The following is a 27,792-nucleotide window of genomic DNA, read 5'->3' as shown; positions in this document are numbered from 1 at the left end:
AATCAATAAAACACAAAATCAAAAAGAACTTGAAAATCATTTATGGTTTTTCACTAAAACACATTTTTGGTTGTTTTTTCACCAAAAATTACCGAGCACGTGTTTATCATAAGAAAAACAAACAAAAATCCTTCTCTGCTTCATCCCTACCTGCAACCCCTTGGAAAACTCAATCCCATACTTACAAATCCTTCACTTTCGACGATAAAGGTTATTGTCGGCAAGTGCTAACAGCGGATGATCCCCACTTCCCATCTCTTTCTTCTCCTTCCATCAATTGACTGTAAGTGGAGGAGAAGAGGACCACCGACCCACCGGTTATGACCAGCCACACGCAGTAACCACGGTTGCTGGCCCTTGTGGACTTTCCGCAATAGGTTGCAACAACTAGCCCTTGGGGCTTTCTTCCATTTTAGATTTTGATTTTTAGATCTACTTTCTTCAAAGACCAGAGAGAGAGAGAGAGAGATGAGAAGGGTGGATCAAAGGAGCATACAAAGACAAAGAAGAAGGAGGAGGAGAAGGGAGTGGGAGAATGAGAGGGGAAGGAGTTGTAACGAGTGGGATGGGGAAAGTGGAGAAATAGAGTTATAAGGAAAATGGATAAAGGGGACATCTCTTCACCCATTTCTTCAAAAAAGCATTTTGCACACAAGAATATCAAGCCTATTTCTCATAAAAAAACAAAACCACTTTTATCTAGTAGTTACCAAACCATTTTTATATTTTGATAAAAAATAGTTCTCATTAACGATTTTTGTTAAATAAACAAAAATCAAAAAGAAAAATGATACCAAAAAGTGCCTTAATTTTCTTACTTTTTTCTTCTTTTTGTGAAAAAGATATTCATTGAACAAAACAACGTTGAATACGACATGATGCTATGAAGTAACCCAAGTTAGGCATGGCATAGCATCATTGATGGGCAAAAAGTCCTTAAATTAGTTTATTAAGGTAAGTGGTTCATGGTGACACATTCAAATATGGCAGCATACTTGGGCCCTCCCTCCTGGGTTTCTATAACCAATCTCTTCAACCGCTTAATTGTTCATTTCAATGTGTCTCTCGGCTTATGGAGTCCCTTTTTCAACCTTTTCTGAGGTGATGGAGATATCCTAAAAATCCATCTACTGTTATGCTTGCAGGAGGATCAACTTGTTTGGGGGAACAACATGAAATGGTGTTTTTTTTCAGTCAAGAATGCATATCATATGTTATCTAATATGGAAACTGAGGACGAGAATACGTAGACCTCATCATCGTCACTGAAAATTTTGGCTATAGCTGCCAGAATAGTACGGAAAAGGATTTGGGGCTGTTATGCACTACTAAAAATTAAGTCGTTTCTTTGGTGGGGATGCCTCACTACATCAATAAATCTGATACGAAGAGATATCCCTATTGGCCCTATGCTTGTTGTGGAGGTGTGGTTGAATCAGTTTCTCATATTCTCTTTTTACGCCCTTTTGGTTGGGATGCAACTTATCCTATAGAGTTTCAATGGATTCTCATGTATCTCTTTATGACTAGATTTTGGGATGGAGTTTTCACCTCAAAAGTGAAGCAACCCAATAGGGAATTAATGTCTTTATGCCCTTTTATTTATTGGCAATTTTGGCTTTCTTGGAATGGTTTTCTCTTTGATTGTCAAATTTGGTCTCCAGTGGAAGTTATCCATACGACTAGATGGACTGAAATTTTAATAAAGCAAATATAATCCCGCCAAGATCGGTTGTCTCAGTTGACAATTAGATCTCCAATAGCCTGCTACGACTTTGGGACCCTCTGCCTCTAAATGTGTTTGAGATAAATTGTGATACCAGTCTTCCAACTGAGCCTGGGAAAGGAGGTTTAGGTTATATATTCTATAATTACCAAGGGCAGCCATAATTCGTCATTTGAGCTTGCAGCTTTCATGGTTCCAATGATGTCTGAAGCTTTGGCGATTCGCTATCTCTCAGGTAGGTATGGTACTTGCTATATTTTTGAGTAAAACAACTTCCTCCCTTTCGACATAGCATCCCCATTGTGGCCTCACAAGCTATCGGGGTCTACTCTGATATCATTTGTAACGCCCTGACCCCATTAACCTTGTACAATATTATCCTCTTTGGCCCATGGGCCTCAAGGCTTTAAAACGTATTGTGCCATATTAAAGAAGCTCGAGGTTATTAACTAGCTCAGTAATCTTTCCCTAGCCGTTGTGGGACTATAGTTTACACACCCTCACTGATCTCCCAAACCCCCTGATACTTGTCATATTCTTGGTGGGGACACCTCACTGATCTCCCAGGTAGGTCTGATAATTGCCGTATTCTTGGGTGTCACAAGTGGCCCCACAAGTTGTCGGGTTCGGCTCTGATATCATTTGTAATGCCTTGGCTCCATTAACGTTACATAATATTGTCCTCTTTGGCCCATCAGCTTCAAAGCTTTAAAGCGCCTTATGCAATGTTAAGGAAGCTAGTGGTTATTAACTAGCCCAGTAATCTCTCCCTAGGCGATATGGGACTAAAATTTGCACACCCTTGCAGATCTCTCAAACTCCCTGGTACTTGTTGTATTCTTGTTGGGACACCTCACTAATCTCCCAGGTGGGTCTGGTACTTACTGTGTTCTTCAGTGTCACAGTAATGTTAGAAGCCATATTTGAAGAAATCTTTCATCTTTTGGTAGAGTCCGATAACAAGGAAGTAGTCTCCTACTTGTATCATGAAGCTACAATGAAGCCTCTAATCTTGAACCTATTTTAGAGTATGATATTCTACATTTTAAATCTTCCCTTCAACCTTGTACTTTCTTATATGTTCCAAGGGAGTTAAACATATACAGTTGACTTCCTAGCTAGGAGGTCTCCATCCATGACGTGCGTGATAGCATAGTCTATTTTTAATATAGATCTAAGACCAATATTGCATTCATCTACGAGTTCTCCATATCTATCTAAATAAATCTGCATTTACCCAAAAAAAAAAAATACATTAAAAGAAACTAACTCATTATAAAAGAGTCGAATAACTAAGAAGGTATCATTTCGACAATAGCAATCTACCTAAATTAAAAGAAACCATAACAACCTACTCCATCTCCCAAATCTCACTAAAATAAAAATAAGATTACAAATTAAAATACCAAATTATAATAAAAGTGTCAAATAACCATGAAGGAAGGTGTCTAGTTGAAAAAAATTATCTACCTAAAAAAAAAAAAAAAAAAAAGTGAAAGAACTATAACCACCTACTCAATGCTTGGTTGGGTGAAACTTAACACAGATGGCTGCTCTTTGGGTAACCCAGGGCATGCAGGAGGGGGAGGTGTATTCAGAGATCATGATGGTAGATTGTTGTTCTGCTATCACATTTTTCTAGATGTCACTGACAGTTTCTCGGCTGAGATTTGGAGTTTAATTAAGGGGATTTCTCTTGCTTGCAAAAGCAATTTTAATCACCTTTGGATAGAGTCAAATTCCCCTGCAGCGGTTGGCCTATTCCACCATAGGCTTATTCCTTGGTTTTTTTGTCAGGAATGGAGCAACCTTCTCAGTTATTTAAATAACATTACTTGGAAGATCTCGCATTGCTTCAGGGAAGCTAATCCAATTGCAGATTATTTGGCCAAAGAAGTAGCCAAGACTGGGACCTCTTTTGACGATGTAATCCTCCCTCATCGCATCATGAGTGAGCTGTTTTTAGTAAGGCAGGAAGAACGAGATTTAGATTTATGAGATAGTGGAAATGAGTCTCCGCTGATGGCAATGCCGAAGGTGGAGGCTCGCTTCTGATTCTTAGGTTGTATTATATTTTTTCCCCTTTTCTTCTATTTTTTAATACATTTTCTGACCTTCTAGCGAAAAAAATAACCACCTACTCAATCATATCTCATTAAAATAAAAGCATATTATAGGAAACCTGGCAGGGTGGGTATTGGTGGTATGTTTCATAACTGGAACTCCGAGGTTATAGGAAATTTCGGAAGGATGATAGGAGTAAAAACCAACTTTGAAGTTGAATTTCTGGTAGTGAAAAAAGGCTTGGAGCAGGTAAAAGTCATGGGTATCCAGCGTCTATGGGTTAAATGTGATTCAATCACTGTGGTTTTATTGCTTACAAGGGTCGTGGTCCCATGAATATGTCATCAACGGTGGTGTAGTTTGCTTCCATTATTATACTTAATAGAATGGAAATTAACTCACTGTTATAGGGAGGCAAACTCAATTGCAGATTTTCTTGCAAAATCAGAAACTAAATACAGCTCTTCTGGTCCCATTTTCTTGGCCGTCAATGGTTAGATTGGATCTGGAAATGGAAGCGATAAGACGTCCTCATTTCTGTATTGTTTAATGTCTCCTTGTTCAGGCTTTAGGGGGTTTTTTGGGTCTTTTCCCTGCTGATGGCAATGTCGAAGGTGGGGAATTTGGCCTAGTCCTCTTTAGTATTTTTTAGGCACTTTCGTATGTGTTTTTGGATTCTTTTCCATTTTTCTCTTGTATGTTTTTTTTCCAATTTTTTAATACAAATGATATTCTAGTGAAAAGAAATATATTATAAATGGAAGTACCAAAAATATTTAATGTATTAAACTATGCACAAAATTTTTATAGATATCCTTCCTTCTTTCTCCGAGAACTAGATCGTCTCAAGTGCACCAGTGCGCCTAGGGCGTGGTAATGGCCAAGGATGCATGCTCAGGTGCTACCAACTGTGTGATGGACACTCGAGCACTAGAGAGAATCCATGCCCATTCCCCCCCCCCTTCCCTCACAAGATAAATACAAAATATGAAAATCTACTTAGATATACAAAAAAGACAAATGAAATTGGATCATCATGAGTTTTATGGAAAGTAATCATGAATCTTGTTTCTGTATTTTTTTTTTTTTTTTTCTTCTGCTAAAAACTATATAAAAGAAATATGACCACTTATGGGAACATCTATAAATTTCAATACAATGAAGAAACTAAAAAAGATGAAATAGTATACTAGGAAAATATCCTAATGTTTATGAATATTCTAATTTGATAAAATTCATTAAGAACTAGAATTAGCTTTAGTCACCTCCATAGTATCTCAAAGAACATATTATCTAATCAAAACTCTTTTATTTAATGTAAAAAATTTAGACTAACACTTCAACTTTTCTTCTTATGTGAATGTTTCTTTCCTTCCCCCCTCAACACACAATAGAATCTTATTAATAAAGCTGCAAATAATGGAACCATAAATGCAACCTTCTACTGTGACAAAATCCTGGCCATCATTAGCAAAATAAAGACCACTTCTACCAATTTAAAATTTTTTGAAAAAATTTATATGATGGTTTAGTTAACCCCACTTAATTCTTAACCCCAACTTTTTTTTTTTTTAATAATCCTTGGTTAATGCTACTAACTCAAAAAAGCGAGAAATTTGCTTAACGCACAGACTTAAAACCATCACCTTTTAGAAGAGAGCCCCAAGCACCAAAAAAAGCAATTAAAACTGAATTAGAGAAATCTAGATCTCCCCTAATTCAAAGTGGGAGATGTCCCGGTCTAATTCAACAAAGCAAAATTGTCATAAAAAACTTCCTTAATTCCCAATTAACTCTTACCAGTCGGTTGCAAGTTTTTCATCAACTAATGAGATGATTTTTTGCATTATCCTCTTCTTTCTACCTTTAAAACTTCCTACTAAGTCGTCTATCTCTTGAGAAATGCAAAGAGAATTATATGAGTAAAAAAATTCATAATAGGAAATAAGGTAGACATATATATATATATATATATATATCATTTTGCAGTAGAGAATTAAGGAAATTATAAAACTTAAACTTTTTCTCATCTTATCAATAATAAGAGTAACTCTCTTTTCTTAGATTCTCAAAGAGAATTCACTTCCCAATTTTATTAGAAAACCTATAACTAGGACTCCATTTAGTAGGTAAAATGTGGTATGAAAGCTAGGCATGACACTAGCGACCATAACCCATCATATACCTCAGTTTTTTCGAGTTTTGTCCAAGATTGGCCCTATTAATATGAAATGGACTATTTCTTGATATTTTCTTATTTGTGGCTTTTAATTATAATACTGGTCTAGGGTCCAAGATGTATATGATGGTCTTTCATTTTTCCTACTACCTTAATAAAATAATTATTTTTTATCCTCATTCAATATATTTTTTGTTAAGGAATATTTTCTTTTAAGAATACAATTGTGGCAAAACGTGGTAAATGCATGCATCACTAGAGAAGAGATGGAAGATTACAGTTTCCAGAGGGTTAAGAAGCACAATAAAAAATATAGAAAACTATACAATCGGGTCAACGATTTACCAGGTATGTTACAGTTTTTGCTATATAAGAGAACAAAAATAAATAAAATCAATAAACCTTTTCATGGTAAATTTCCTATTTTCTCACTGTACTTTTGAGGGAAAAAAAATTATTTAAGAACAAGCTTCATTGTGTTTTACTTCCCTACAGAACACAAAACCATCAAAGGGCAGGAGGACGTGAGTTAGAGAGAAGAGTTCACCATGGCTCGATGGTAACCATCGGCGAGGGAGAAAACACTTTCCTCAACCGTCTGTGGGCAGTTTTCCGAGAGAAACCTATGGACAACAGAATCCACAGATGGGCATCCAAATGAGTACGCTTGACCTAGTAGAATATCTGGCAATCCTCTGGTGCCCCATGCTTGTTCTTCCTTTCGCCATGATCCAAAGGACTTGGGATGATTCAAGAGGTTAGTGTGAGAGATGCAAGAAAGAATTCACAAGTTTGCAAATTGTCCGAATGTAAATGGTAATTCATGAGTCTGCAAATTACCTTTGTTGGTAATAATGCGTAATTGCTCATTTAGAGCTTTTAGAATAACCTATTTTTCAACTTCACAGATGGAAAGGGAGAAGGCCATGGAGAGTGGAACTGAAGCATAAGAAGGTCGATGGCCAAGTCTACATTCCAAGTGATAGGACTCAGATCTGTGCTACACATGACTTTTATCAAAGAAAGCATCTGTGCTTCACATGACTTGATCTAGGAAAGCGGTACCTGCACTTTTGAGCTCTCTCACAAAGGCATTGAGTCCTCCCAGTGCAGCCCAGTATCACCCATACTAGTAAATCGAAACCCCAACATCAAAGACACGTTTGGTTCAGGTTTAAGAACCAACCGGATCCAACCAGACCATACCATTTTCGCCCCATTTCCACCCTTCCCAACACGGACCTGGATCCTAAAAGGTTTTCTCACAGAGCTAATGCTAATAGATTTTTGAATGTGAAAGAGAAAAATCATTTTCTGAATCGAGAAGAGAAGACAGTAGTGCCTGTGCCAGAACCGTCAGTGGGTTCAGGATGTCTCATAGAAGCCAAGAGAAAGCTTTTTTAATGTGAGAGAGGAATAATCATTCTCTGAATCTAGAAGAGAAAATATTGCCTGTGCTAGAACCATCAGCGGGTTCAGAATGAGCCATAGAAGCCAAGAGCGGAGAGCTATGAGGATCATAGAACCCTACTCGAGTCCTGGGAATGGTAAGAAACCAAAGTTCTAGAGATGGTGATGGTGGGCTTATGCACAAGCGACTGCCTACATATTTAAATGTCATGAAGAACCGGGTTCCACTTGCTTCCCTTTGCCATCCCTGTTTGAATCATATGGAGTTGATTGATCATATTTTTTTTTGATTGTTTTTTCTCTTTTAAGATCTGAAAATATTTCATGGATATCTATAAAATCATCTGGCCCAATCTTACAAATATTGAGGATCTTAGAGCTTGGTGGAAGAGGAAAACAAAATCAGTTTCCTTAAATCAGATTTGGAAAGGTTGTTTCATGTTGATTCCATATCACATCTGGAATGAAAGAAATTTGTAACGTTTCGAAGGCAACGGTCGGACAACATTTCTGGTGTGTAAAGCAATTTTGATGGACCTTCAGGAAGCATGTTTTTTTATTGAGTGCAAGGTGAAAACCATAGCCGATCTTTTAATCTCTAAGGAATTAGGAGTTTTATTTCCTTCTTTTTCAGACTTTAGAATGCAAGTTTTATGGATGGTACAAACTTAATATTGATGGATGCTCTTTGGACAACTCAGGTCTTGCTGCAGTGGGTAGAATCTTTCGTAAGTCAAAAGGAATCTCTGAGGCATGCTTTTATCAACATTTAAGAGTTCAAACAAATTTTTGTGCAGAATTCAAGGCTTTTTCGTTGGAATATATAATGCCAAATAAAAAGTTACCAACATTTAGGGATAGAAAGTGATTCTAAAGCTATGATTATTACTATCATCAACAAATCCACCTTTTTTCTTTTTAGGTAATTTACATCTCCCTCCCCTATTCTTTGCTCTTATTACATTCACTTCCCTGTGTTTTTTGTGTTTTTAGAAATTATGTCCACCTCCCCTAAAGTATGTTAAAATTTACAAATATGCTCACTCGGTTAACTTTTTAGCGTTTAGTTTGTAAAATATTTCAGTAATACCCATATTAACATCATTATTGTAGTTTTACTCTTTTATCTTGTTATACATCTTTCCCAATTCAAAAAATTGAATTAGTGAGAAATCTTATCCCACTTTAGAGAAACTTCACAACATACATCTGAACGGGGAAATATCCCCACCTTGGTGATCAGCGAACGACAATCGAAGCTCCATCCTCTATATGAAGAAGTGCACTTGTGAAATTGCTGACAGATTAGTGCTCTGTAAATGCCCAGTTGAGCTTGAGGACCCAGATTAGAATCAGCTCTCTAACTGAACATATCATAGAAGTCACTATTAGACAACATAATCATGGTTCTAACTGTAGGCTTCATGAATGTCTACTCAAATTTACCCCACATCAAACTTCTATTTCATACTTATTTGTGGTTAATTGATGGCAAGAACTCATGAAACAAGACAATAGAATGGCAGCCTTTGGCAATGATTATGGAATCCTGAGTCCAGATCAAATTCCAACATCCCATTTGGCTTTATGGTCATACTCTAGAAGAATATAGAATCTACTCGGTCTGAAACATCAGATTCAGTTAGACGATTAGAACATAAGCCACCAGATAACCCTTTTCTAGATATGTATGTATTGATCACCTTCCATTTTTGTTTCTTGAATGCGTCTTTGTATAAATCTGTACAGGAAAAACACCATCAAAACAGGAAACATTTTGGCCTTATTTTGTTCTGCAATTAACTTGATTCATTAGTATTCACTACTGAAGACAAAGTCATATAGAATCACTAACCCCCATGAACCAAAATACAATAAAAATAAAGAAGGAACCAGAATAGAAACTCAGAACGAAAGGAGAGAGAAAGAAGGAGAGCACCTCACCATTGTTGTTGCCCACCACCCTCGCCTATCACCGGAGATGATGAACTCCATTTAGTTTTTCTCAAACCCTAATCCCTAATCTCTTTTCAATTTGAGAGGAAATAGTATGTGAAGACACATAAGGGTGAAATAGGTATTTACATTGTAGTTGAATTACAAAAGGCTAAAATTGTCTTTTATAATTCAAAACTAACACCCCACTAACATCGTTATCTGATAGGAGAGGTGGACGTAATTTATGAAAACATAGGGGAAGGGGATATAATAAGAGCAAAGTATAGGGAAGGGGGAAATTTATTGGGATTGTAATGATTGACCACGCTATCATTTTGATTCATGAAAAGCATTTATCTCTGTATTTGTTCTTGAGGAATCTATTGACAGCCATGTTAAAGGTAGATCCTCAAAGAAAAATAATGTAATTTTCAATTTTTCTAGTGGCAATGTCGAAGGTGAAACTGAAGATTTTATGTTGCTCTTGTATTTTGGTCTTGGAATGCCTAGATGATAATCTTGTAAATTCCAGATTCTTTTATATACTTTTGCTGATATTTAGCAAAAAAAAGGAAAAAAAACCTAATTTGGTTGTAAGCCAATATTGGCCGTTGTAGTGAGGGATTTGCTTATGTTATTTGAATTCAAGTTATTGTAACTTCATTCAAGTAGGTGCTTGATTGAAGATTGGGGTAGTAGCCCTTGTTTGTGTAGTTGCAAACAAGTTTCTGGATGGTGGTTGCTATAAAAAAATTTTAATGTATTGTGCAATATACGAAACCTTGGTTAGGATGGATCAAGGTGGCCAAGTGGTTGGCATATTGATGCCACAACCATGTAAGTCTCCTTGAGGATTAGTCGAGGTGCGTGTAAGCTGGCCCGGACACCTTCGTTAAAAGAAAAAAACCTAGTTAGGACATTGCACCGTGGAGTAGGCACACTGTCGAACTATGTAAACCACCGTGTCTTATACTTTGTCTGCTTTATGCAATTGTATTGGAGTGCATTTGAATGCAGGATGGGTGTGCCTCAGAGGCCTAACCATTCTGTTCATTGTGAGGCTATGGTGCACACGAAGTAGACTGGTAAAATTGGGTTTCCCCAACAAATTGGTGTTTGCGCATTATGTGACAAGTGGACAATAAAGATCGGGTGTATACATCAGTGCATAAGTGTTAGCAGTACAATACAGATTCAATGAAGTGCATTTGGTGATTGTGAGCAACTGTATTAGAGACAGTCATTAGTGCAAGTATATAAGGGACCGTGTCTGGTAATTCACCCCCTCTCAGTGACAACCTATGATCATCAACGTTTAACGGATTTTAAATGAATGGATAGAAATGAAATGGAAAGAAAAAATGAAAAGAAAAAAATGATAAGGATCCGAACAAACGAAACTGTGACCCGATGTAGGGTGTTAGGTACTAGATGAAGCAAACCCAAGCTTTTTTTTTTTTTTTTTAAATATTCCTCACTTGGCCAAGATCATGACCTCACTAGGCTATTATTTCACCCCACAATATCTAATGATCAGTGTGACTTTGAAGAGTGCACGAAGGTTGTCGATACGAGCTGATTTGCCACGTTAAATTGTGTATAGACGACATCTATTTGTGTATATATTACAATTATATAAAAAAAAATTGGCATATAACAACTTTAATGAGTTTCTTTTCTCCTATATAGCTGCCACTAGAGTGTGGGTCGGCTTTTGTCAATATATCTTCCTTTAGATACTTAATGCAAAACTTACACTATTTAAAGACCTCCTTGGTGATTGGTTATGTTTATGTGAATTGAAGAAATTAGTTGAGGACAATGTAATCAATTGATCAATGCCCTGAGAGTTGTATCCATACCTAATTTGATTCTTGATTGAAGTGGATTTCATATTGAGCATCTCTTTTGTTCATGTTCAAACACTATGAATGCAGTATACCAATATAGTCGTAGTGACATCAATCGTTCGTGCACCAAAATCCACAATGTAACCGTCACTACAAGAAAAATGAGTTTTTAGGATGGAAATTTTCTATCTCAAATACCAAAAATATTATCATTAATATCTTTTCAGGACGGTAAAAATTTTCGCCGCACATCCTTCTTTATAACTATAGTCCCATAAAGTTAGAGATTGAAAACAATTTCCATCCCTAAGGGGTCAATTGTGATGGTTTTCTAGACGGATACTTCTATCACAAAAAACAAAATAAGAGACGGAATTTTGTCATAAATAGTGTGTTGTCAAGGCCATGTTTAAGATTCCCGTTTAATCTAGTTCAATGTTCACACATACATACACTCACACTTATGTCATGTGATCAACATCAAAAACATTACATGGTATGGCGATCATAAGAATATAATTTTCAATTACATCCTTAGCCTTGAACATGTTTAGGGAATAAAAACCATACACAAAGAACAAGTCCATAATAATCATGCATACAAGAATATTAAAATAAACATTCATTTAATAATTTGATGGACACATGTCCAAAATTGGAGGGCATAGCTGGGGAAAAATGGAAAGGATTATAATAATTCAAGAAGTAAATAATATCGAAACAAAATTTGATTACGCAATTGTATTATTCCAAGGATGTTACTACAACACGTACGCTGATCCCATGGGAGATTGTGACATAATTGAGATGACTTTATGCTCTTTTATTTATATGAAATAACCAAAAACTACCTTAAAACCATCCTCACCGTCTCCCTAGTAAACAATAGGAGATGGAGATGGTGAGAATGGTGGTGGTGGTGGTGGTGGTGGTGATGACTTGTAGTAATCACCGTCTCCCTAGTAAACAATAGGAGGAGGAGACCTGAGACGATAAGTAGGAGGCTGCACAACCGATGGCGGGACTGATGCTGGCAATGGTGTAGGATTTGGTGAGTTGCAAGGAGGTGGTGAGGGCTTAGTTGAGGGCAGAGGAGGAGAATGAGGAGATGGAAATGTTGAAGGAGGTGATTAGTAGTAGTGAGGAGGAGGAGATGAAGAAGAGGGCGAGGGTCGTGGTATATTCTTGTAATAAGAAGGTGGTGATGATGGTGACAATGGTGATTTATTATATGGAGGTATAGGTGATGGGGATGAAGGACTTTGTGATGGTGATGGACTTTGTGGCTCATAGTAAGATGGTGAATGTGATGGTGGTGGTGGTGGTGGAGAAAGAGAAGGTGGTAGTGTCTTTAAAGGTGGTGGTGGAGATTTGTAGAAATTGGATATAGGAGGTGGTGTTAATGGTGAAGGAGATGGTGATGGAGATGGTGAGAAAGGGGTAAAATAAGCTACATTTGCTGCAACATTTGTGGCCAAAGCAAACACCAAGAGAGGCCAAAGCTGTGCCATGTCTCCCAGTACCTAGAACTTCCTCTAATGAAGATTAGAAAACAAATTTGATGATTAATTGAATTGCAGGCTAGCCCTTTTATAGTGATCAGTAACCCCATCTTTCAGGAAATCTATACTATGGTCCCACCAAGCCTGTAGAAGCCAAGGGGAAGATGTGTCAAATTTCCAGACCGGCCGGTCTGTTTGATTGTTTGACCAGTACTGAGCCTGCAATTTTACTATTCAATCCAGACATGGCCCAAGTTCAAACCAGGTTCTGATGTTGGTTAGCCCATATATAAGAAAATCAAGTTACATTTGGGTCTATTGTCGGTTGAGTTTAGTTGGCCCTATGGTTCAAGTGAGCAACATCAGCAATGCCTTACTCACAAGCTCCCAACATGAAATCTTTAAGAAAAATAAGCATGCTAACACATAACAGTGGTCATAGATCAGTTAACGTTTGATGCGTTGTTTGTTTACATTGATCACTTCTCCAAAACTAAATTGTTCTTCTCAATCCCTAAACGATCTATCATAAATTAGATGAAGATGAGTAAGGCGATGAGAGTCTGTTAAGTGTTCAGGGGAAAGATGGCAACATATTAACAGAAGTTACCCTTGCCAATCCAATAAAGTTGGAATCAGATTCATAATCGATTCGATTCAGAATTAGAATCGTGAATCCGATTTCCATTTCTCGAAGCATGGTTGGTCTATGAAGTACCTAACCTTGTACTGATCCGGTTCAAATATAATAGGATAGACCAGCCCCCTAATCTAGGTGAATTTGGATGGGTTGACTGGTCAGTCAATGGTCAAGAATTAGAAGGTCATAGCAAGTCTAGAGACGGGGCGTGGGGAACTGGGCATGACCATGGGGGTTCTGATCATGATCAAGAATTGTAAGGTCATACATAGCAAGTCTAGAGATGGAAACGTGGGAACTGGGTATGACTATGGGCTTCTGGTCGTCAATTTTTTCCAAATGTAGGAGTGTCAAATAAATGCATGTGGGACCCACCTGGTTCCAACTGTGACTTTGTAAATGTAACCATTCGATTGGAATCTTTAACTTTCTCAATGTCTATGACATTAGCTACAGAACTTTCATCTAAATTTTAAGAGAAAAAGTATGCTAATTGGTCATGTTTCCCATGCCCCCCGGTATATAAAGACATGAGCATCCTCCAATGCAAGAACACATGCATGAGTATCCATCAGAGAGAGCACAAGGGGGCAATAAGACCATTTCATGGGCCCATAGTCCCAATCTAAGTGCTAGGGACACATCAACAACTATTGAGATAGGGAACATATGATCTGTAGCAATCAAATGGAGCTTCTGGTGATCATTAAGAATAAGGCAACCTAATCCATCCCATGGATTTTGGCCTAAAAGATAGAGCTGCAACTGTGAAAATGAGCTATGACACTATGGGTCTGAGCAAATGGTTGATACCTGATTGGATCTTTGTAACAACTAAAGATCATGGGATCAATGGCAAGACAACTTCCATGGTTTGGTTAACCATTGATGATATCCATGAATTTTTCTTTTTGAGACAATGCCGTGCTCAAAGCCACCAAACATGAGAAATTCCCAAGCGAGATGAGATGCCCCTAATGTCAGGACATGAGCTTCCATGTTTACCGAACGAGGGATAAAACGAGAAGAAATAAATGAAAAATCTATTAATAAAGAAAGAATATCATCAACTACACATTTAGTTTCCAAATCAATCGAAGTTGAAAGAGAGTTTAAAGCCATAAAAACAGCTAGGCAATCCCTTAGATATTACACCAAAGAGAAGCCGCATGATATAGTGATCAAACTCCATCACGTATCCCCTCTGCCTCAGTAGCAGCAGCCGAAACACTACTCCCCACTTGCATTTGGCACCTATAAAGACACCTTGAAGGGATTTCAGCACACCACCTCTACAGCCTCTTTTTGTTGCAGCATTCCAAGCTCCATCGGAAGAGATAACAAGGTAGTAGCCTGAAGGAGAAACATGAATCAGATATGGAATAACAGAAGCAGGTTGAGAACCACCAGAAGCAAGTTCTTCCACACAGATACGTCCATCATAAATTATGGAGTTCATCACAGCCATTGTGCCCAAACTATCAGGATCAGTCCTTTGAAACACAACATTATTTCGAGATTTCCAAACCTGCCAAAGAATAGATGACCATGTTAAATGAAAATCCATCTGATTAGATAAATCCTTATATTTCACAAATATGAAGTTAAGCCAGTCTTTATATGAAATCCTTAGAATCAAACCATAAGGAAAATACTAACCAAACAGTGGCAGCAAAGGAGCATTGGAATAGGGCATGATCAATACTCTCATCGGAACGTTAGGACTCAAATTCCTTTTAAAGAGAAGATCTTTAACAGCAAGATTATTAGAACAACATCTCCAAAGAAACATCTTAATTTTAGGCATCAAAAGAAAGTTCCAAATGATTTTCCAGATGGGATCAAGGTAAGAGGGAGAAGGCTCTGAAATTGATAGAGAAGCATAGTAAGCAAACTTGATCGAAAAAGCACCAGAATTAGAAAATTCCCATCTTCAAAAATCTTTTCTAGCGGAAATACTTGGGGGAATCTGAGAAATAGCAATGGTTTCAGCAGGTGAAAATAAAGAACTAATTAGCGTTAAATACTTCAGCATTATTTTGCTTCCAAATCTCCCACATTATGATTGCATGGACTGTAAAAATCTTTTGTTGGATCTTCGTTGCCAAACCTAGAGCCCTTCCCTATTTGAGAATCTACTTATCAAAAGGCAAGCTTGAGCTATAGAGGAAGGGCTCATTGCTACCTTTACATATGAAGCAAATGAACCTTGTTGAGTTTGTGGACATTCAAAAGTGTGTTCCACATTCTGGGCAGCCTGGGCACATATATAACTGGATAATGATCATCTGCTTGAGGTTTATCATCACTCAACTACCCTTGACAAGCTTTCCATGGGAACACTTGCACCTGGGATTGAATTCTACAAGATCTTCCATACCAATTGGAGCTAGCACTAATTTTTATTACTTCCTAAGATTGGGGGGGAGCAAGGGATGCACCAAGCTAGTCTATATATATATATATATATATAGTTAATGTTCAGCAAAATGGAATTGAAAGAAAAAATATGGTAGAGAGAATACACCTAGGCATCCCAAGACGGAGCAAATATAAAAGAATTACTTCAATCCTCCACCTTTTGCATTTCCATCAGTAGAGGAGAAAAGCAAACCTAATTATCCAATAAATCAATATCTTGGGTGTTACAAAAATTCCCAATTTACATCATTGGAAATAAAAGTTGGACCTGAATCCCAAGTTTCTAATCTACAGAACTTTGCGGCATGCTTTGCAAGCACATCAGCGACAAAATTGACTTCCCAAAAGCAATGGGAAATATACCATCGCACAGATAAAAGAAAATCCTTCAAGTGCTGGCACTGCTGAAGAAATCTCCAAGGAATATTTTGACTTGACCATATATACACCATCACCGTCTTCGAATCAGATATCCAGAGACGATGGATTCCTTTTTCTCAAGCTGTTTCAAGGCCTTTGAGCTGTGGATTCAGCCATGAAGTTCGATCAAACTCCAAGGTAATGAGAAAAACAAATAATCTCACTGGACGATGATCTAAGGACACCACCCACTCCTGCCCGCCCTGGATTGCCCATTGGATACCACCACGTCTATATGTTGATTTCACCAAAAAAAATGCCCTTTGGGTGAGGACTCTAATAAAGACAATCCTTACATCCTTCTGAGCTAAGGGGTATATAGCTTCCATCTGAATCTGCACAAAGAGCAATCTAAACGTTGCAACATTACATTGAGCATTTGAGTTAAGAGATCCGAGACCCACCATTCTATACAATCGTGAAGTCTACGATAGTGCACTATATAGCCATTGAGAAGCAGAATCCAATGCTCTCCCCAAAATTTGAATAGATCTTATATTTCCATCTATACACAAGAACCCTTTTGTAAAAGATTTAAGCCATATAGAATACTTCTCCAACCCATGAGGGCTTATCCCCTAATTGAGCTTGAAACACCCATTTGGAAAGTAAATACTACCAAACAGCTTCGTCCATAAGAAATTTGGATTGTTCATCAATTGCCAACCCAACTTTGCAAGCATGACCATTTTGAATGGTCAGGTATTTAATCCAAAGTTCTCTTTCAAGCTTTGGTTTGGATAGATAGTCATATCCAACCCAATGAATCTTTCTCCCATTCTGCTTGTGGCTCCATAAAAATCTGCATCCTGCTTCATATAAGTCTTCAAGAAAACCATTAGGAAGTTGGTGTTTCTTCCGCCACTGCCTTAAGAATGACTTCTCTCCCTGCAAGAGATTAACATCTCTTTCCAGCAAGAATCCTGTCCTTTATATCTCGGAAAGCTCCTTTCTTGTTTTTCTCTATCTTTACAGGGAGACCCAGATATTTCCTAGCTTCAATAAGGCCATGAACTCTCACAAATTTTGCAGATATACAATGAAGCTTAAATGTGGATGTTCGAGCTGAAGGTGGCAGAAGACTTTTGGCAATCAACTACTTGCTGAAATGCACCACAATATAATTTCATTGATTCTCTGAGATTTTTGAGAATGCTATGATTAATTTGTAGGAATATAAGGCAATCATCTGTAAAGAACAAATAAGAGTGCTATGATGGATGCCCTTCTTGTTGGTCCCCCAATGTTAACCTAAAATGTGAATAGTTGGACCCCCTACTTGGGTTTTTCCTTTTCCAAGCTTCTGTTGAGTTGGATGTTTCTTTTTGAGACCATTGTTATAACTAAGAACCTCTGCACACAAATCATTCTCTACACTATGAAGCTCAACAAATGATGTCGGATAATATAGTTAGTGATTACTAAGAACCATCAGATACCTGACTTTGTTGACCATTTCCATGCCAATATAAGCCACCTGCACCCTTTCCCTTCCCCCTTCTCTGCACGGTTTTATAGATGGCTAAACTTATTTCTAGGTGTAATCTTTTTCAAGTAGTGATATTTATAGCATATCGATAGCTATGACATTTGGAGCCATACATGACCAATCCAGGGAGAGGTGTTACAACATCCTAAAAGCAATAAATCACTTAAAAATAAGAGAGTTTTGGAATTCATTAGGAAATCTACTGTATCTGTTTGCTCTAAACTTATCGCCCACCCTATGATATTAGACCATTCCCAAAATCAATAAATAGTAGATAAAATCACTAGGCAATGCAGAAAGTATCTGTTGTGGATGTTAACCAGATGCCTCCTCCATGGAAAGCAAGACAACTGATCTTGAACTACAGCAATCTCCTTCAAAAGCTAAATAATGATTCAGTCTGTTTTAGTCCTAGACCAACCAATAGAAATCTCATGAGATCCCAAAGTATGGTTAGGAAAGGACCCCACCACCACCATCCTTGTTATCATTCCTTTTCGAGGACTCTGTTTTTTTATCTGTTCCAATCTAATGATGATTACTTTTCAGAAGAAAAAAAAAGTGACAAGCAGTACTGGAATCCATACTAAATAAAATCTCACATTAAGCTGAGTATGGCATTCTTTGTTATCTTAAATCAAGAAGAAAATGAAAAACTATATTTACATTTTGAAGAAAATTATATCTGTTCTGGATTTTTGGGTAAGGACCATTGGCATGAAAAGCCCAATTAATCCACATCTCGAGAGAATCACCATATGATTTTCATCTGCATTCCTGAAAAATGTGCTGGCATTATGCTATTGCGTACCTAAACAGTGTGAACCAAAAGAATGGCTTAAGCCTGTTGTATGGTTCTAATGAAGTCTAAAATCACACAAAACAATGGAACTATCAGATAGCAGGTTAGGAATATTAGAACAGCACACAATTCTGTAGAATTTCTAAGAAACAGAATCAGTTTCTGCCCTATACAAGGTAGCACAGTAGAGTCACAGAATAAAGAAAAGAACCGGACTATAGAGAACTCTGATAAGTTAAAACAGAACAGTTAGAACAAACCTAAACCCTAGTCGATGGCACTTTATTCCAGTAGCAGAAATTGGGCCGAGAATTGAGAGAAATATCAGACATATCTTCACTACCTTAAAAATCTGCCATATGGTAATTTAATTAATTTGATCATATGATTTTTGGCTGGAAATTTTGTGTAGTTAGAAATGGCACATCATTTCTTGTTAACTGGATGGCTGGTGGTACAGGAGAAAATCATCTAAGATGGTGTATGATATGATTGAAATCAGCTACAAATTTAACATGTATGCGATCCAAATTAAGTGTATATTGTAAACATTCTGGAAGTGCTATCAATCATGAACAACGGAAATGGAAGAATTCCAAGTTTAGCAACCACCCTTTAAGAAATAAATCCATCTGCAGATGCCAAAAGTAGCTCATATCACAACTATGTGGCCTGCAATTCAGTACACAACATAGCACATTGAGTTTGGCCTAACCCAATAAGCCTACTGTTTGATCATCATCTTAAAAAGAAAAAAGAAATGCAAGAAATATGAAAACAATTTACATTCTGAACCAGAGGATGTGACTGACCTTGTAATTTTCTTTTCCTTCAGTTGACAGAACATGGCATCACATTGCAACCCATGTGCGTAGAAATGAAGAGAAAAACTGTATTTGTGGGATGTGTTTGATCTTGTAATTCTCTTTGCCTCCATCAAGTTTCAATCTCCGTTCAAGATCTGGGTGCAAGGGAAGTATCTCCAGTACTTTTAGTGTGCTGACATACTGCAGTCCTTCTGGAAGATTCCTCAACCGTGAACAACTGTGAAAGCAGAGAAATGCTAAGCTTGGCAATGCCCCTTTTTCAATCTCAGTCCATTCCAGAAGATACGGAGAAGCAATAATAAATATCTCTAGCTTAGGAAACCCACCCACGCGGGAAAATTCTTTGTTTATTACTTTGGCCTCACAAGCTCTCCACAGTGTTAGATGTTTCAAGTTGGGAAGAAATTGAAGTAGAGAAATTTCTTCCTCAGATAGAAAGGAAAAACCTAATCTTAGCTTAGTGAGGTTCTCCATGGAGCAGACCCAATTAGATAGACCCATAAGACGCCCTTCTAGGCAAAGTTTTCTGATAGATGTCAATGGTGAAAATGGCTCCAATGTGGGCAACAGTTCATCCTTTCCATAACCTCTTGTATGTAGAGATAAAGACAGGAGTCCTGTCATCTTCATAATAGAAGCAGAGAGCTGACTGGCATGTTCCTCAGAAACATCCATCAATTCCAGTTTCCTGAGTAGAGTCAAACTCCCTAATTCTTTGATGAAGCCATGTCTTATAAATAAACCAGTTAAGCTCTGGAGGTTTGTTAATATGCTTATACCCGAGGGGACTTTTATTTCATTCACTGGCAACATAAGATGCCTCAAATGTTGAAGATTCAGAACTCCACTTGGCAATCCCCTCAGACTTCTAGGCCATCTAATATCCAAAGTTTGTAGATTTTGAAGATTGCCTATACTCTTTGGAATCTCATACAGTGCTGAATGTTTCAAGCCTAGATACCTCAAATGTATCAAATCTCCTATTTCTTCTGGTAAGCTCTTAATTTTAACATCCTCAATCTCCAAAACCCTCAAAATTTTGAAGTTATGGAAGGCCCAGTGGTTGTCAGGAATGCCCTCATTACACGAAAAGACATATAATGATCCAATTGGGTGATCACTGGAGCTTGTCATGATAGTCTCACCATGGTGGTGGATGACAACAATGGAGGAACTCTGAGGAAAATTAGAATCACAAAACAGACTCTGACTGATAGAATATCCTCGTTGTAGCTTAAGTAGACAAATTTTATGATAAGGGTCGACAACTTTGAGTTTATCTTTGAATCCAATTTTAACGCGAAGCATACCTTGGCCAACCAATTCGTTTATATTTTCTTCAGCAATATCCTCCATGACTTCCCCTGGTTTTTCTTGTAAATTACCTTCAGCCACCAAGAGCCGAACCAATCTTCCTCTACTTGTTTTCTCAGGGAAGAGAGAACAATGGATTAAGCAGGATCTAAGGTAAGAAGGCAAGTTTCTATAATTCAAAGCAAAAGGGGCAAGAGATTCCTCACCTACTACATCAACACCATCACCAGAAGAAGAACTTTGCCCAATTTCTTTTTTTGCTTCCCATGTTGGAGGCATAATGAGTTGAGATCTTTGGCGTAAAATTTCGGCAAGATGTGCATTGATCTTCTCTAATTTACCACAAAACTGCACAATTGACAGTACCTGATCAGACCCATCTTGATTTCTAGCCTTAGCGACATACTCATTGATACAATTTTCCGCATCATGTAATGTTTCTATCAAATTTCCCAGCCAATTGCAAACCAATCCATCTTCTTGTTTGCTAGTACTACCTATATCTCCAGGAAAGCTTATAATCTCCTCAAGTCTGTTCTTGAGCTTTTGGATTTTATCTTGCAGACCTGGAGAAGCTTCATTCTCTTGCAATTTCAGAGAACTCAATCTTTGCAGAAAGAATTTCACCAAGGCTTCTGCCATCTCCTATCGATGTGCATTAGGATGAAAAACAAGGAAAGCCTTCTTTGTTCGATGTGAACATATGGAGACCATTAGGGAGATTGAGAAAACAAAGTATAAGAAAATGTTTCGTCGATGTAAAAAAAAAAAAAAAAAAAAGCTTTTTCTCTAATATTTTTATGGGAAAATTACTTGATTACCCAGTATTGGGTTTGGTTTTACCGAAATACCCACGATGGGTTTCACTCAATGTATATACCCAAAACCAGTTTGCGTATTACCGAAATACCCAAAACAGTGGAAGCCGTACGCCAGACTTCGTATCCCTACGCATTGAACTTGATTCATGTTCCAATCGGTGAAAAAAATTTCGATTTTGTTTCTAATCGTCTTCTACAATCGACTCTTTAACGTCCGATGATCCGATCGCGTCATTGAGGGCATAAGTTTCTGTTCAGACTATGTATTTCCGAAAGGGGAAGGAATGGGTTGCTGATTTCAGTTGTTCGGACTACAGATTTCCCAGAAGAGGAAAACTTGGTTGCTGGTTTCAGGAGATGGTACTCTTAAATAAGAATGGAGGGAGAAGGACTCGAGGGAGAAGAATCGGTTGACTCACCCATCGACTTCTCATTCACACACAGAGAGAGACAGAGGAGGGGAGAGAACTGGTGCTGTGTGAGTGCTCTCCTCCAGTTTACGATTCTGAAGTTTCTTCTCTTGGAACCGTTTGTTGTTCCTGTCACTTCTTCTGGTGTTGCTCCGGCTCCGGCTCCATCGCCATGGGAGAAAGACAAAGGAGGGGAGACAACTCAGACCCACGATATCGTTCATCTTCTTCGGGTTGGATGTTCATCTGAGGTGAGCAAAGATTTTGTTTTCAGCCTATTTTCCATGTCATACGTTTTTTTGTTGTTGTAATATGTGTGTGTGTGTGTGTGTTTTTTTTTTTTTTTTCACTTCACAGAGAATCGAAAGAATCCCATTCCCATGTTTGTTCGTGGGTCTGCGTGAGTGCTCTGTTGGGATCAGCAAACCTTACCATCGGTCATCTTCTTCCCATAACTTGAGGTAAGCAATGATCTTTTGATGTTTCAGTTTTCCATGTCTTACTGATTTTGTTTTTGTAATCTGTGTTCTTTTAAATTTTTTTTTCTCACTACACAGAGAATCGAATGAATCCCATTCCCATGTTGGTTCGTTCGAACCTCTTACTATTCCTTTGAGAATGGGAGCCACATTTCTGATATTGGTTCATAGCATTTTCATTCTTGTTCTCTTTTATTCGATGAATTCACAGAAACTTATATCTTGATCTTTGTACCATACATGGGTCTTTCGTTATTATTATTATTGTTTTTATTATTATTATGAATGGCACATTCAATTGTTCAAACTAAAAAAATAGAGTACATAGATATGGTTCATTGTAGTGTTGGTGACTAGTAGCCTAGTAGGTGTTTGATGTAATGCCTCAATGGAACCATACATAGATACTACTGTTGCTAGTTCTCAAAGCCTGTGTTTTCCTTTTGAAATTGATCACTCTTTTGGAACCCATCATTAGTATGCTCTATGAAGTTTGATTGGATCATGCCTTTCTTTGGCAGCTTCAATGTGGTAACCCATTTAGAGTTATCTTTTCCTGAAAATATAGTTTTTCAATGATTCTTTTCCATCATGTATGACGTGATGCCGTTACAATGTCTATAATTATTCTTTGTTGTATCACTTCCTTTTTGTTTAATTCGCATTTGTATTGAGTACTTACATTTTTCTTTTTTATGTAGGCCAAGTATATGCTTCTATCATTCCTGACGCTCCAGGTGCAGAATCACATCCCTTGACCAAGAAATTAGCAGAAAAAGTTAGTGATTTTGTTGATCAATGCATCGAGGCCATGGAGAAGGTGATTGGATGCAGACACAACTTTTTTTGTCCCCTTTATGACAGTTAGAAATTAGATCGTCATTTGCTTATTTTCATCATCTGATCTGACATAGGTTGAACTAAAGCAAGGATTGAGGCCTGCAATGACGATTTCTAGTGAAGGGAACGCATATTTGCAAGTAAGCTTGTATAATTTTCTGTTCTTTTCAATTTGAAAGTCTTGTTTATTAACCTGTTCTGTCTTTGTATCTGTTAGTTCTGTTTTTTCACACTACTAATGAATTTTCTAATGCATGCAGGACAGCCAATTCTGGAATCTCTTTAAAAATGATCCATCTTCTTGCAACATCGTTATGAGAACTTCAGCTGGACTAGTATATCTGCTTGCAGCTTTGTTAGAACCTTTCATTCCATCTTTCTCTGTTGAGGTAGTACATTTCCTACCTTGTGTACATTGAAATTAAGAAATACTTTTATTGTTATTGTAGTGATAAGGCTCATATGCTTTTTCAGTATTAAAAATGGTTTACTAGATCTTGCATTCTGAGGCTTTTCTTTTGTTATGTTAAAGGTATTAAGGCAGTTAAATTTGCCAAGACCACATCTATCATTGTGTGATGAAATTTTAGATATTGATAGGGCGCGGAGACCTTGGGAGATTCTACCTTCTGGTCATGACATAGGCACGCCCAAACCTTTATTTAAGGAACTGGTATACATGCTTTCTGTTGGTTCAAATCTATTTCTGTATCTATTTTTGCATTATGCTTTTGCTTTTTGCATAGTTATGGTTTATTATTCTCTGGTAGATATATACTGATGGTTCATTTAACCCCCATCCAGATAACTGTTGTTTGACATTCATTTTCTTATACAGAAAGATGAAGAGGTAGAGTTCTACAGGGAAATATTTGCTGGAAGTCAAGCTGATTGGATAGAGAAGGCAGATGCTGCAAAGAAGGTTGCTGAGCAGCTGAAGAAAACAAAAATGTGACTTAATGCTATTATGTACTTGTAAAAATAGTAACCTAGAAGCCTAAATTTATTTAAGTTCATCCTAGATATCAGATCTTACGTTGATTAACAATTATCTAATAAATTTTCTATATGTGAATACTTTTGGTGAGGGAACCTTTATTTTGTTTTTGGGAGAATACCTTATTTTGGAAACTTAAGTGTTGCTCCAAAAATAAATTTTGTGGGCCTTTTGTTTCAATCTGTGCAGGAAAGAGTTGGGTGTCCATGATTCATGAGTGGTGGTCCTTATAACAAAGGGAAATTTTGCTTTCTTATTCCTATCACCTGTTCTCGGGTGAGAATGGTGTAGTGTACTTCATTCTAATATGATTAGTCATAATGTGGTTGAAATGATGTGGAGTTTGTGCTGTATGCTGTATAGCTGGAGGTCGCAGCTCTTATGTGGAAAGATTGGAGGGGTAGATTATTACTGTATTCAGAGATCAATTTTCAAGCAATACATTCATTGATCAATCAAATTAACTAATACTCTATGTTTTCAACCAACTGGTCTATCACAGAAATCTACTGTTAATCGAATACATAGTTCTGAAACCAATAGTACGATTCGAAAGGCTCCACTTGGATTTGATTGAATGTGACTTAAGTATATTTCCTCAACTTTACCATATAGTCATCTTGCCTGTATACACATGTTAGTAACTGGTGCTTCACATGAATACTGTTGTGGTGCTTCACATGAATACTATTGAAGCAATCTTGCAAATTTTTCAAAATTTCCCATGTGGTTGTACCTATACTCATCCTGACAAAGCAAAGCATGCAACTTTTTCCAAGATTCTATCATGTCAAAGAACCTGCCCAACACTTCAGTAATCATTATGATTTGGAAGCAAGTATAATACTTTTTGAAGATGCCCATCATGTTGAAGAACACTATTACATAATATAGTGAATTTGAGGATGGACTACTACTACTTACCCTTTGGAATCATTTATGTATTCAAGATTCACATCATATTAAAAGTACCACCTACTATTACAATTTGAAGTAGGTATGGAGACTACAAATATACCCATCCGCTTCAACATCCTCTTAGCCACCTTGAAAATGTTGAAGTAACTCTATAATGGCATCCAGTAGCTCCAAAGCTAGTAATTCTACTCCCAGTGTGAATCAAGATAAAGGGAAAGAGGAGCTTCGACTGAAGGAGAAAATGCAAGAGCTACTTAATGATCGTGAGAATGCATACCGTGAAGCAAGAGATCTACGAGTAGAGGTTCCCCTTCGAAAAGACCTTTACAAAGCGAAGGATGTGACGACTTTGGATGAAAATATTCGAATCCTAAGTCGTGAAATTTCAAAAACGAGTACGAGAACTAGGCGTGCCTATTTTGAACACAAAAGGGTTGAATCAAAGAAGATCATACACGACCAACGTTTAGAATTGGAAAGTGTTCATAAGATGAAGAACAATTGTGATATGACTTCAGAATCATCCGCAAGCGATGACGACGCAATGACAGGCGATGATGCTTACCCTATACTGCAGTAGGAATTGCAGGCAAGAAAAATTCCATCTATCAAGTTGTTCTATGCATTTCAACTTTCGCTTTTATTGAATAAAATCCATGAAGGGGGTTGTGAGGTTAAAATAAATGAATATGAGAAATTTACTACTTTAATGGCATGTTTTCCTTAGGAACATCCATATTTTAAATTTACAGCTACTCAAATATATTCACTTATTGTTACCAGCTATGGTTTGATTCAAATTCCCAATTCTATCTATACACATACCAGTCCTCTCATGTCCATGATGACAGCCTTTGTGCTTCAAGCTGGCACTGGTAAGGTGACCTCAGGTTCCCAAGGAGGAACTGTCGATAGATGGGTGGTTGAAACTGCAACAGGGTACCGGACAACGAATTGCCCGTCTTCATCTTACAAGGACCACAAATTTCTTCAGAATGGTAACAACTTGAGATCATTCTGCTCTATAGTTATTTAATTTGCAGGGAGTAAACTAAGGGGTTTTTTTTCTAAAAAAAACTAAGGGGTTTCTGTATGTAATGGAGAAAGTGCAACAATGATTATCAATGATAGCAAATGAAGCTTGCCCTTTGATCCAACTGGGTCTTATGTGCAAAATAAAACCATTCTTTGTTATTATGTTGAAGAATTTCTTAACAAAGTGATTGCATAAATACAACGACGATAATTACCCCAAAAACCCATTACCTGATACTCAATTCACCAAAAAAAAAAGGACAGAGAGAGGGAGAGCAGCTTCAGGTAAAAAGTTTCATCTTTCACATTCATCTACTTCTTGCACTCATGGTAGCAATGATACACTCCCAATAGAGCCATGAGTGTAACAAATAAAGCGAATACCCCCACATAATAATCCCAACTACAACTTAACCATACATCAATACAGCCATGAGTTCCAAATAATTTAAACTATTTCAATGTTTTCAACAAGGTCAAGCTAGTGCTACATAATACAATTTTATATATATTCAGAAAATAAGATCCCAAAGTTTCAGAGATGCTTCAGCCATACTGCTCTCCTGGTGCCAAGACCATCTCCTTGACCTTCAACCATGGATGCTCGAAAGAACAAGCATGCATGTTAGCCTTATTTCTGCATATTCAATTAAGCTTGTCTCCTATAATAGACTACATATTTCTAGTGTTGAAGAACAAACAACACGTTCTTCCATTCGCATAAGATCCAAAACAACAAAATTGAAGAATTTTCAAACTCAATTGGGATATGTTTGGGTTGGCGACCAATATCAATGACCATGGTGCAGAAACATGCCTTACAACTCATGAGGATGGCATGCACACCAACAAACAATTTCACTGTTAAATAATTGAAACAGAAAATTTAGATTCACTATACAGGTAAGAGAGGTGCTTGCTCCCTGCACAAGAATTAAATCATCTCAAATTTATCAAGCTTCTTCACTCTTTGCATGGACCTAATTAATAGTGCGAAGAAAACACCTGCAAATTATTTTTGAGGGGGGTAATTTTTGGGGTGGGAGAGGGGAGAATAGTTTATTATGACCTACCATCAGAGAAATGGCTAATCTGATACTGAATTCTTATCTAGAGAATGCGAAATAAACATGATAAACTTACCAGCTCCAATGAAAGATCCGTTTGCTATTACTTGGCTATCTAGGCTGCTAACTGTGATCCCAATATTTAGCAGGGTTCCACCAAAAACAGTATAAATGGTGGCCATTTGAAGTACAGTTGCTTTCCGTGCAGATCTTTCTGACTGATGGACAAAGATTTTGAAAGCATCAAATATATTATGTTATGAAAGGAAAACTTAAGTTACAAAATACAGAATGAAACAAAATAATATAGAACAGAAAGTTTGAATATGAGAAAATGTCAAAACAGCCCCTCCCAGAAAGTTCTCCTTTATTTTTATTTGGAAATTATTTTGATAAAACATTATTACATTGCTAGTCATACAAGATCTTCATCTGGTCTTCTGCACCAGTCACCATATGGCTCAAGGGTCACATGCTTAAAAATCCAGCCTTGGTCTTCTGGCCATCACCTTGGCTTGCCTTGACACCACAATGACTTTGGTCACCATAACTCCCTCTGTCAAATCTGAACATTGTACTAATCTTCCATTAGTAGTGTCAATTTTGGCAAGGGTTCTGAACCTCATTGCTTATGGCGAGTGGG

General features: G+C 37.4%; 4 protein-coding genes across 7 annotated transcripts in view; 1 reads left to right on the top strand and 3 right to left on the bottom strand.

Annotated features, from left to right (window-relative positions):
• LOC122076187 overlaps positions 1 to 18,643 on the bottom strand; it is a 35,110-nt gene extending 16,467 nt beyond the window's left edge. The window contains exon 1 of the mRNA XM_042641503.1: positions 18,325 to 18,643. Coding sequence (XP_042497437.1) covers positions 18,325 to 18,380 — 56 coding nt within the window. The 5' untranslated portion in view covers positions 18,381 to 18,643. The remainder of the gene's footprint in view (positions 1 to 18,324) is intronic.
• On the bottom strand, positions 14,333 to 21,302 carry LOC122076185 (putative disease resistance protein At1g58400). Of its 2 annotated transcripts, none has more exons than XM_042641498.1 (2): positions 19,254 to 21,301; positions 14,333 to 14,837 (listed from the first exon to the last, which is right to left on the bottom strand). In XM_042641498.1, the coding sequence occupies exon 1, from the start codon at positions 21,222 to 21,224 to the stop codon at positions 19,293 to 19,295; it is 1,932 nt and encodes a 643-aa protein (XP_042497432.1). In that variant the 5' UTR covers positions 21,225 to 21,301; the 3' UTR covers positions 14,333 to 14,837; positions 19,254 to 19,292. The 2 variants fall into 2 exon arrangements, with proteins under 2 accessions (XP_042497432.1, XP_042497433.1); XM_042641499.1 differs by lacking the exon at positions 14,333 to 14,837 and adding an exon at positions 18,782 to 19,113 and having other exon boundaries at positions 19,254 to 21,302.
• Positions 21,303 to 21,519: 217 nt separating this feature from the next.
• LOC122077389 (probable methionine--tRNA ligase) overlaps positions 21,520 to 27,792 on the top strand; it is a 9,912-nt gene continuing 3,639 nt past the window's right edge. The window contains exons 1-7 of one of the 3 annotated variants that reach the window (XM_042643328.1): positions 21,594 to 22,064; positions 22,173 to 22,274; positions 22,994 to 23,112; positions 23,207 to 23,272; positions 23,393 to 23,521; positions 23,665 to 23,805; positions 23,971 to 24,309. In XM_042643328.1, the coding sequence (XP_042499262.1) occupies positions 23,104 to 23,112; positions 23,207 to 23,272; positions 23,393 to 23,521; positions 23,665 to 23,805; positions 23,971 to 24,087 (462 nt within the window). In that variant the 5' untranslated portion in view covers positions 21,594 to 22,064; positions 22,173 to 22,274; positions 22,994 to 23,103 and the 3' untranslated portion in view covers positions 24,088 to 24,309. Of the gene's footprint in view, positions 22,065 to 22,170; positions 22,275 to 22,993; positions 23,115 to 23,206; positions 23,273 to 23,392; positions 23,522 to 23,664; positions 23,806 to 23,970; positions 24,310 to 27,792 lie in introns of those variants that run through there. The other 2 variants (XM_042643329.1, XM_042643330.1) reach the window with 2 other exon arrangements.
• Positions 27,036 to 27,792, bottom strand: part of LOC122077387 — a 5,566-nt gene continuing 4,809 nt past the window's right edge. Inside the window, exon 4 of the mRNA XM_042643327.1 lies at positions 27,036 to 27,367. Within this exon, the coding sequence (XP_042499261.1) occupies positions 27,170 to 27,367 (198 nt within the window). The 3' untranslated portion in view covers positions 27,036 to 27,169. The remainder of the gene's footprint in view (positions 27,368 to 27,792) is intronic.

This window comes from Macadamia integrifolia, chromosome 4 (assembly GCF_013358625.1).
Source record: "Macadamia integrifolia cultivar HAES 741 chromosome 4, SCU_Mint_v3, whole genome shotgun sequence".
Lineage (NCBI taxonomy): Eukaryota > Viridiplantae > Streptophyta > Magnoliopsida > Proteales > Proteaceae > Macadamia > Macadamia integrifolia.
Note: the sequence above shows the minus strand (reverse complement) of the source record. Positions and strands in the feature narration are given on the sequence as shown.

Bases quoted from the DNA above. Each gene is read 5' to 3' on its own strand.
- LOC122076185 (XM_042641499.1), bottom strand. From the start codon at position 21,224: ATGGCAGAAGCCTTGGTGAAATTCTTTCTGCAAAGATTGAGTTCTCTG.